Here is a 10,465-nt window from a genome sequence, read left to right as displayed (position 1 = left end):
AAATTACAGCCATTCCTAGCCAGGAGTTCAGTTTATCCAGCTTTCTTCACCTTTCCCCAGAATTTTGTGCCCAGGTTTCCAAGATGCTCCTCCCATGCCTGAGTCTGACAAAGATTGAGTTTCCCTTAGTTCAGCTACAAGACAAATTAAGAAAAAGACTGGGGAATGATTTACAGGAAGCTATGTGGATTCGCAAATATGAGATGAAGAATCCATTCAAGGCGCTTCCCTTAATGTAATAGAACAAAGAGGTCGGCACTGTCTCATAAAACTGGTTAGATGTTTCTCAATTCATTGCCTTTTGGCGTCCTAGAAAGTGACTCCTGTTTTTATTTTCAGGGCTGTTGCTTCCTCCTCTTCTCTTCTTTGCCTTTTCCCCTTTACTGGCAAGAGTGAGGTTTTAGTGCTGCCAGTAAAATAATAATATGAACTCATAAAACCAACATTGTGTAAATAAAGCTGAATTTCATGGGACAGAAAAAAAAAAAAAAAACCTGATGGGAGCCAGGAAAATTCCTAAAAAAGACAAAATGCCTAGCAGTCTGAAATAAAGGTAGCAGTCTCTATCCTAGAGAAAGGGTAAGAAAGAAGAGAAAGAGGAAGATGTAGAATTGATGGAGAAAAACATTCACTTTATTTGTTGTTGTTGTTCAGTTGCTAAGTCGTGTCCGACTCTCTGTGACCCTGTGGATTGCACACACCAGGGTTCCCTGTCCTTCACTATCTCCCAGAGTTTGCTCAAATTCATGTCCATTGAGTCAGTTATGCTATCTAACCAACTCATTCTCTGCCACCTCCTTCTCCTTTTGCCTTCGATCTTTCCCAACATCAGGGTCTTTTCCAATGAGTCAACTCTGCATCAGGTGGCCAAAGAATTGAAGCTTTAGCATCAGTCCTTATTACTGTACCATTATTTCACAGAAATAATACAAAAAAGTGATAATTTTTTTGGCATATGTTCCGACACATATTTTTCTAAGAAACTTCTCCCCTAGTAATTTCTGGCAGCTCTGCCAACCTTCCCCCAAGTCAAATTCTCTCCTTGAATTCTGAGCTTGTCCAGTGTTTTTCACCAGGCTCTGCAAACAAAGGCACTCCTGAGTTTCCAATAAAAAAGTCAGAAAGCATATCACTTGGTCTTCTCTAGTGCCAATCAGCTATCTAAACAAATGTCCATATAAGAAGAGCCACTGATTAAATTTGTGATCTAAAAACACACTTTATTCATGAGAGCAGAGTTCATATTTTTTCATACATTTTTCATCATTGTATTTCCAGCTTAGAGTTGACACATGGTAAATAAATGCTCAATAAATTTGTGAGATGGATTGATGGATAGATGACTCAAACCTTAAGGCTACTTCTGGTTCTGAAAGGTGTGGTCATCCTTGTCTTTTCCTCCTGAGACAGGTAGAATAGGAGATCTTATATTTCTGTGGCCTGGATTATACCACACTGCCAATCTCACATGAGAAAATTCCTGTACAATCTAAATAAAAACTGGTAATCCTATCACTGCCTCTCTCAGAACTTGGTTGTCACTTCTGGGAGTGTCTTCAAATATTCTCTTCACTGAAAAACATTTCTCTTGAGTAGTTAGGGGGAAATAACTATATAAAAGTTTTTCACTGGATTTCAAAATTCCAATGTAAGTTAAAACTTTACATAGTCTAGTCTTTACAAGACATCCAAATTTTAAAAATGCAAACTAGCAGCTAACATTAATTAAAAACAATTTTAATATTTTTGGCAGTTCTTAATCCTTTACAACCTTAAAAAATACTATTCATAACCAAAGCCATTCTGATTTGTCTGTTTTCATGTCTTATTTTCAACATGTCTCACATCCTACTGCTGTCTCAAAGCTTTACTCTCTACAACTCAATCTCTTCCTTAAACTCCCCCATCCAGCAAACCAAGCCTACAAAGCTCTTCCTTGTTTCTCCCCCTCCACTTTTGTTCTACCTCCATTTTTTCTCTCTCTCATAAGTCAGTCTTGGCCTTTTCCAATACAAAAGCTTCATTGAGTTAGTCCAAATCCTCTTTATTAGAAGACATGACTGGAGTTGACACATACAGAATTGTGTTTGAGACAATTTAGATAGCCAGTTGGCACTAGAGAAGACCAAGTGATATGGGAGGAAAGAAATAGAAGGGCTCTGAATTCTCACATATGCACGCATGCTAATCATTTGTGAATCCTACGTAAATGGAATTGAGCATAGGAGAACTCAGGCATAGATGGAAACAGTGAAAGGAAAGATGAGAGACTTGTGAGAGACAGTTTCCAAAAGGAAGTGTCAGCCTTACAAAAGCCAAAACAAGTTTGATGCTACTCTCAGAGGAAAACCTGCAGTTTTTCAGCGTCATCTGTGTACATTCTATTGAGAGTGAACACCTTAGTTCTGGTTAAAACAGCTAATGCTATTGACAGTTGTGCCAGGAAGAGTTAGGATCAACTGCAAACTAATATGGGCCGTAAAATGTAATGTGTTTCCCTAACTTCCTGTTTTTCCTGAGAAGAAAACAATAAATCCTTTATTTAAAAATATTTTTTAAAAAGGACAATAAAGAGAGATTTGTAAACATTGAGGAAACCCAGTGGAGACTGTGTTTAAAATGACTTGTGAAAAAAAGGTGAAGCTTAAATTGGGCTTCCCTGGTGGTTCAGAGGTTAAAGCGTCTGCCTGCAATGCGGGAGACCTGGGTTCGATCCCTGGGTCAGGAAGATCCCCTGGAGAAGGAAATGGCAACCCACTCCAGTATTCTTGCCTGGAGAATTCCATGGACGGAGGAGCCTGGTGGGCCACAGTCCACAGGGTCGCAAAGAGTCGGACACGACTGAGTGACTTCATTTCACTTTAAATTGGAAGGAGAAATGTAAGATTTTCAAGTTTGGATTTAGAGAATGGAAAAGTAAATAATTGTGAGGTCAGAAAGCTAACAAAGCATGGCTGCCCTCTGCATTTGGGAGTAGAGGGGATTGCTAGAATCGACCAGAAAAAGATGGAGCTAGTATACATCACAAAGCACATGTTTGTAGCTGGAGAAGAGAGAATCTGTAAAATTGAAAGTGTTAGTCCTTCAGTCATGTCTGACTTTTTGCGACCCCATGGACAGTAGCCCACCAGGCTCCTCTGTCCTTGGGATTCTCCAGGCACTGGAGTAGGTAGCCATTCCCTTCCCCAGGAGATCTTCCTGACCCAGGGATCAAACCCAGGATTCCTGCATTGTAGGCAGATTCTTTACCATCTGAGCTACCAGGGAAGTACACCCCAATAAGGCAAAAACAATGAGGCAAGAAGCTCTGCCTAGCTGTTCATCATTGCTCCTAGAAGTTAATATTCATTGAAAAGTATACCCACCCACACCATTGCAGCCCCTTTTGGTCTTCCAGCCCAAGTTAGAGGTTCTGCAACTTTAGCTCTTCCACAATCTGCTGTTCTGTGACAAAAGTCTATTTTTCTGTTGAGAAGACTCTTGGGTACCCAGGCAACAGAGACACATCTGATAGAAAAGGTTTTCTGATTGTCCAAGAGGATAACAAAATAAAAGAGCTCTGTCTACAAGACAACCAAAGACACAAAACTGCAATCCTTCTATAAGAAATGGAGCTGCTGGTTCTGATGGAGGTGTATGCTTGTGAAGGTGTGTGTTTGTGAAAATCTGTCTTGGAGGATACAGGACAGCTCAAGAGCAAAGTGAATAGTAAGGAGGTTCTTACCTCCTCAGGGACTGACTTGTTTGTCTCTAGGTCCCCACATCACCTAGCAGGGTACCTTGCATCTCATCTGCCACCCACTAAAAGTATATTGAATTAGTTCATTATCAAGACAATCCCTTCAGACAAGGTGAGGTGGGCATCCTAGGTGCACTTTAGGTGAGTGATAGCCAGCCTGAGAAAGCATCAGTGTGCAGGTCTGGACTCAAGTCACAAAACTGCATGAGCAAGTTGCTGTGAAGCCAGTGGAGGAAACAGAAGCTGGGGGGTCCTTGGCCATCCCTGTCCTGCTGAGCACTTGGAAAAACTGCAAAAAGGATATATCACCAGGCGAACACCCAAGTGGTTCAGATGAACAGTTCAGCCCTACTAGGAAAATAATTCTAAATTAGAACCGGCACAGAAAGTGAAGTCCTTTCTCCCCCAGAACCTCTCATCCATCCATCAGGGGAGTGAAGAGAACACTATGGCTCTGTGTATGGACCAAACCTGAAAGACCCAAAGTCAAGGCCAGGGAAGGCAGACCAGAGAAGGAATTAGAAAGGCAAACACGTGTTCGTGGCAACTCCCTTCTCTGTGGACCTGTGCCCAGGGCTGACCCAAACATAGGGCAGCCACAGCTTGTGTACCAGGGCAGTATCCTGCCATACAAGTCAGGTCCAGGAGTGAGGGAAAACTGCCCACCCGGAGTAGATACTATCTGGAAGGAATGAGCATTTGGGAAAAGTCCCAGTGCTCATTGAATGCCAACCAGTCTCCACCTTCTCTGGCCCCCTCCCACTGGTTCCACCCCTTTCAGCTGCTCTGATTCTTATAAAAACCGCACAGCCTTTCACCAACAGCCCATAGTTGTCCCTCCCCACTGCTGCCGCAGGAGACGGTGTGAGAGACCCGGAGACACCATGAAGAGCCTGCTCCTTCTCTCCATCCTGGCTGCCTTGGCCATGGCAGCTCTGTGTTATGGTGAGAACCTTCTCCTGCTGTCTCTCTGCTTTGGTTTTTTTCTTTCCTGCCTCTGACTTCGGTTTTCATGGATTTTTTCCTCTCCCTCCTTCTCTTCTTTCCCTTTTGCTCTTATAATCTTACAGGACCATGAATTTGACATTTCCCAAGTCCTTTGAGCACTGATCTGCTCCATCAAGTCTATTTTTTTTTTTCTTCCCATTGTATGTTTTACCTCTTCAATATCCAGACTCTTGTATGTAACTTAATACACAAGTTCTTTCTATGGTAAGTTGCTGTATACCTGGAAACTTTGCTATTTCTGGGGGGAGGGGGGGTGGACAAAAGATATCAAGTCTCCAGCCCCTAAGCTTTCATTTAAACAAATAAGGATGTTTATTTTGACTTTGGTTACAATTGGTTAAGGGTATTGGTTGAATCACTCACCTTTAAGAAAACCAATTTTCACTTGACGTGATATGTATGGCCTTCTCTAGGAACAGGAAAATCTCACAAAGTTAACGACTTTTTTTTTTAGTGAATGAATTTAAAAATAAAGTTTTACATTTAAAGAATCTCAGAGAAAAATCGCTTTCTTAGATCCTATTGTTAAAAGACCAATTTTGACTGGTTCTCTGTGTTGTTAAATATATGTGTGTCTGTGTGAAGCTAATGAAAAGAAATCTCAGGCAACATGATTTAGGTCATTCAGTCTTATGGTTCAATTATGTGGATATTCTAGGTTTCCTTGAGCCTCAGTATATTAATAGCCATCTGTAGTTTGCTCCTTAGTCTTGAAATTATGCCAGTTTTCTGTATCAGAGTATTTGGTTTTTCATCTTCTTTTTAACTTTTCAAGCACACTCATATACTTACAACTATGAGTTTATTATTGCCAAATTTACCTGCTTTGCCTAGGAGAATGGGAGAAAGAAGAAATCTTTTCCGTCAGCGTTGTCTCAGTTCTTTCTCTGACCTGGCATCGTGCCCAGTGTGAGATGTCAGCTGAAGCCAGTGGTTTCTGTGGCTGTCAGTTTAACACAGGTTCTTAAGAGGCTTTCAGAACCTCTTAGGAACCTGTTGTGGAGAAGTCCGGCCAAGCCATCTGCCCAGCCTGCCTAGAGAGTCTTGCCTGTCTCCTCAACCCTGTGTCCCTTCCTTGATCCTGTTCTTATTTCAGGTCCCAAGTTAAATCAAGCAAGGCTCCCTGGAGACTTACATGCAGCACTTAAATTGTCTTCTTTCACCAGCCTAAAGACTTCATAGCTCTTAGAAAATTTTAGCTTAAACCAGGGCCGCTAGCTCCTTAAACACCAGAAAAACTAAACAGTAGACATATCCCAGCAAGAACAGAGCTAGAGAAGCAGCTCATAAATCCTAAATGCCTGAAATTTGTAATAACCACACTGCTAAATATACCCCTCCCATCTTTTTGACTCTTCCCTTCCCTTCCTTCCCTATATTTAAACTCCTGTGGTCTGTGAAAAGTAACAATAAAATGAATCTTTTTTTTTTTAATTCCAGAATCTCATGAAAGCCTGGAATCCTATGAAATCAGTAAGTAAATATTTGAATTCCTTATTGAAATCTCAGGTATTGAAGAATCTCTCCTAATTCTTAAATAGACAAAATGGTAATACCTATAACAGAGAGGAAAAAGAGGGCATCTTTTGGAAAAGTAAAGTAAATTTTAAAAGTCAATGACTAAAAAAAATCACCAGATGAGCAATTTTTAAATTTGCAAGATGGCAAGTATGCTTTCGTCATACTTAGGAACCATAAAATCTCATTTGGAAATTTTAAGTTGGCACCACAACAACCACACAGATGGAAAATGAGGAGTAGTGACAAATGACAAAGTACATGCTTGGAGGCCAAGTCAGCTGGGAGACCACAGACATCAGCATTCTGTTGGACACTATTGAATATCAACTTATAAAGACTGAGTAGAGAAATAAATATCATGCTCATCTTTAATTTGTTTATTATTTTATGATGTTGAAACTGTTCATTTACTGAAAATCTAAAATTATGTTTTACGAGTCCTCAGGACAAAGAGGATTTCTCCTCACAGGAATAAAAAACACACTCGAGTAGAAATACCAAAATCGAGAGAGGCAAAATGATGACCCAAAGCAAAATAAACAAGCAAGGTCTATTGTTGCCTGTGTGCCAAGTGTCTAGTAACCCACATGTAGGTTATTAATTTCTTTGGATCAGGCAGTATACGAAATTTGCTTTATCTCCCCCTTTACTCTTCATAGTTACATGAAATGCATAAATGAATGAGTGAGCTTTCAAAGATATTTGCATCAGAGAATACTCATGGAAATATTTTCAATGACTGATTGCCTAAAATTGCACCTATTTTCTGTTTTAAGATCCCTTCATTAACAGGAGAAACGCTAACACCTTTATATCACCACAACTGAGATGGAGAGCGAAAGCCCAAGAGAGGTAGGTGATGACACGTGATGGGGGTGATCATTATTCCCAGATCTGAATGGAGGGAGAAATGGGTTTTTTTTCCATCATATATATTATTTCTAAGTGTATTCCAAAATCAAAGAATTTAAAAACAATGTACAAAACAACTGATTTTCTAGAAGACTATTTTGTGAACGGCCCAGAAAGGAGAGGGAGGGAGGATGTAAAGTAGGAAAGACAGAAAATTTATATTTTTATTGAAAAAGAAAATTCCCCCTCTTTTACTTTCCCTGCTTGTTCTGTAAATATCTCTTCATCTTGGGGGAATCCCAAGACTCAGACTATAAAGAATCCACCTGCAGTGAAGGAGACCTGGGTTTGATTCCTGAGTCAGGAAGATCCCCTGGAGGAGGGAATGGCTACCCACTCCAGCATTCTTGCCTGGAGAATTCCATGCCAGAGGAACCTGGCTGGCTATAGTCCATGGGGTCACAAAGAGTCAGACACACCTGAGCCACTAACATGGGGATCTCTCCACGATATTTTCGTATTCTTTTTTTCTTATTTCTGCACTTTCTTTATGCCTCTCAATTTGAGCTTCTTCTTCTTTTTTTTTTTCTCACTTTCTAGAATCCGAGAACTCAACAAGCCTCAATACGAGCTCAACCGGGAAGCTTGTGATGACTTCAAACTTTGCGAACGCTATGCCATGGTGTATGGATACAATGCTGCCTACGACCGTTATTTCCGGCAGCGCCGAGGGGCCAAATGAGACTGGACAAAAGTCTCTTTCTTTCCAGAGCCTGGTGCCTGGTTTTATATTCCCTTGCACTAGCATTACTGAACTATATAGAAACATACGAATCGCTTAATTGTTCCTTAAATGTTCTTGTCTGGCTGCATCCCTCTTTCCTGCCCACAGGTTGAAAAGTAATGAAAATGAAGCGAAGTGAAGGTCAAGGGGGAGTTAGGATGTGTGATTCTTCCATAATAAACTTCTGGTTGGATACTTACATTTTGAGTCTGATTTCTTCTGGGAAAATACTGAGATATTTCAATCATGGCCCACCTAGCCCAGAACGGGAGATTCTGTTAATTGTGTTCTAATGCTGATTAAGTGCACAGGAAAAAACTAACTTAGAAGACACTTGCCCAGCTGTAGTTTGTCTAGACTCTCTCTACCTCGGGATCAGTGAATGGCTGCTTCCTATTATGTGTTTTCCAGGATTTTCAAACATCATAGATGATCGACTATATGATTTTCCTGCTCCCAAAATTTAAATGGATCCTAAATTCCTTCTGTGTGGATTCTAGATTCTGTACCCTGACTCATCACCCTCACCTGAATATTATCATATCCTAAGAGGCTACAGTTTTGACTCTTTCTGGAACCAAGAAAATATGTGTGCTTTCAAAATCACTCAACATTTTTAGAGGATTTGAGCCTGGATTTTGGAGCCATACAAGATACTAGAGCTCCCTTCAATCTGATTTGCCAATGAGGAGGCTGCAGAGTCTCCTGCTTGGTAATTAGGGACAAAATCCAGGATTTCTCAATCCCCATTCAGACCTTGTTCTTCTCTGCCCTGAGGACTGGTTCGTGTCCATCTCTGCATCCACTCCTTCCAATAGGCCCACTGCCTTCATCGCTTTTGTGCAGTATCTTTCTAAGCCTTCAAAACCCAGCTTAAGATTGAAGCACTTTATGAAATCTATAATGGTTAAATCCACCCAGCTCCCATCACGCTACTCAAGCCAACATCCAGCCCCTCAAGATTCATTTAAAGTCACTTTGCTATAGAGCAGTGGTTGGCACAACATTGTAAATCAACTATATTTCATGTTGAAAATGCGTGTATGTAAAGATTCAAGTACAACGATATTGTTCAATTCATGTTTTGATTAAATTTCTTTTTATGTATATTTGTCTAACATTATGGTAAATTCTTGGAGGGTAGGCACTGTAACTGCAATTTCTTTTCTCTCTATAACTTTGGTGCTATGTTCTGGCTATAAAGGGTAATTCAACGAAAGCAGAAAAAACAGACTGACAGTCATGGGGAATGATTAGCCAATTCTGAAACTGATTCATCACAATAATGTGTTCTATAATTTCAACTATCATTGTATTAATATAATGATGGGTGTTTTACAATTTTCCAACCTTTTTTGCAAGCTCTAATTCATTAGATCTTAGAACAATGCAGAAAATAAGTAATATTAGATGGTAAAATAGAAACTCAAAGAGGTAACTTTCTGAAGATACTGTAGTAAATGCATGTTGGTGTGGTCTGGTCTGTTTTTCTTGTTCTGGGGTTTATTGAATTCTTGAAATGCATTGGATTTAGAAAATTTTCAGTCATTATTTCTTCAAATATTTTCACTCCTTCACTCCTCCTTTGGAGATTGCAGTGACATGCACATTAATCACTGGCAGTTTTTCCATAGCTCCATCATATTATTTTCATTTTTATAAGTTGCTTTTTCTCTACTGTTTCATTTTTATTTCTTTTAATGTATCTATAAGTTTACCAACTTTATCTTCAGCAATGTATAATTTAAAATAATTTATTGTTAATTCTATTGAATGTATTTTTCATCTCAGTCATTATAGTTTTCATCTCTAGAAGTTTGGTGTAGGTGTTTTAATATTCTCCATGTCTCAACTTTTTTTAACATATTGGATACAGTTATGGTGACTATTTGCTTCCCTGATGGCTTAGTGGTAAAGAGTCCACCAGCCAATGCAGGAGATGAGGGTTCAGTCCCTGGGTTGGGAAGATCTCCTGGAGAAGGAAATGGCAGCCCACTCCAGTGTTCTTGCCTGGAGAATCCCGTGGACAGAGGAGCCTGGTGGGCTATAGTCCATAGGGCCACAAAGAATCAGACACAACTGAAGCAACTTAGCATGCACACACTAACTTCCAAGTCTTAAAGTTCCAGGAACCAGATCTATGACCATCATTCAGATACTAAAGTGGGGGCCCAGGGTCCATAAGTGCCAGACCTCTTATATATTATACAACACTAAATTCATAGTTTTTGAGCTGGCAAGGAGCTCAGCAATAACCTAATTCAACCCCTTCCTTTTAACTGAGTAATTTGAGAGCTAAGAGACTAAATGACTATTCCAAGGACAGGTAATTCTATCCTCTTAAGAAATTTGCTTGTATTGACCTCATAAAAATCTAAGCCCTTAAGTCAATTTTTAAAGGGCTATAAACAAATGGTCCATATATTTGTATCAATCTCCAATTGGGTATAGTCACACTTCCTCATCTGATAAAGTTATTTTTAATGTAGTTTCCACCTCAGTCAGAGTTCATCTATCTACATTCTCTGTTCCCTTTCTTTTTTGGTATATTCTGGTTTTTC

General features: G+C 39.9%; 1 protein-coding gene across 1 annotated transcript; it reads left to right on the top strand.

The window, feature by feature from the left end:
• Positions 1-4,546: 4,546 nt before the first annotated feature.
• MGP (matrix Gla protein) lies at positions 4,547-8,103 on the top strand. Its single transcript, XM_020887464.2, has 4 exons — positions 4,547-4,684; positions 6,188-6,220; positions 7,045-7,120; positions 7,721-8,103. The coding sequence occupies exons 1-4, from the start codon at positions 4,624-4,626 to the stop codon at positions 7,860-7,862; spliced, it is 312 nt and encodes a 103-aa protein (XP_020743123.1). The 5' UTR covers positions 4,547-4,623; the 3' UTR covers positions 7,863-8,103.
• The last annotated feature ends 2,362 nt before the right edge of the window (positions 8,104-10,465 follow it).

This window comes from Odocoileus virginianus, chromosome 23 (assembly GCF_023699985.2).
Source record: "Odocoileus virginianus isolate 20LAN1187 ecotype Illinois chromosome 23, Ovbor_1.2, whole genome shotgun sequence".
Classification (NCBI taxonomy): domain Eukaryota; kingdom Metazoa; phylum Chordata; class Mammalia; order Artiodactyla; family Cervidae; genus Odocoileus; species Odocoileus virginianus.
This window is presented reverse-complemented; position numbering and strand designations above follow the sequence as displayed.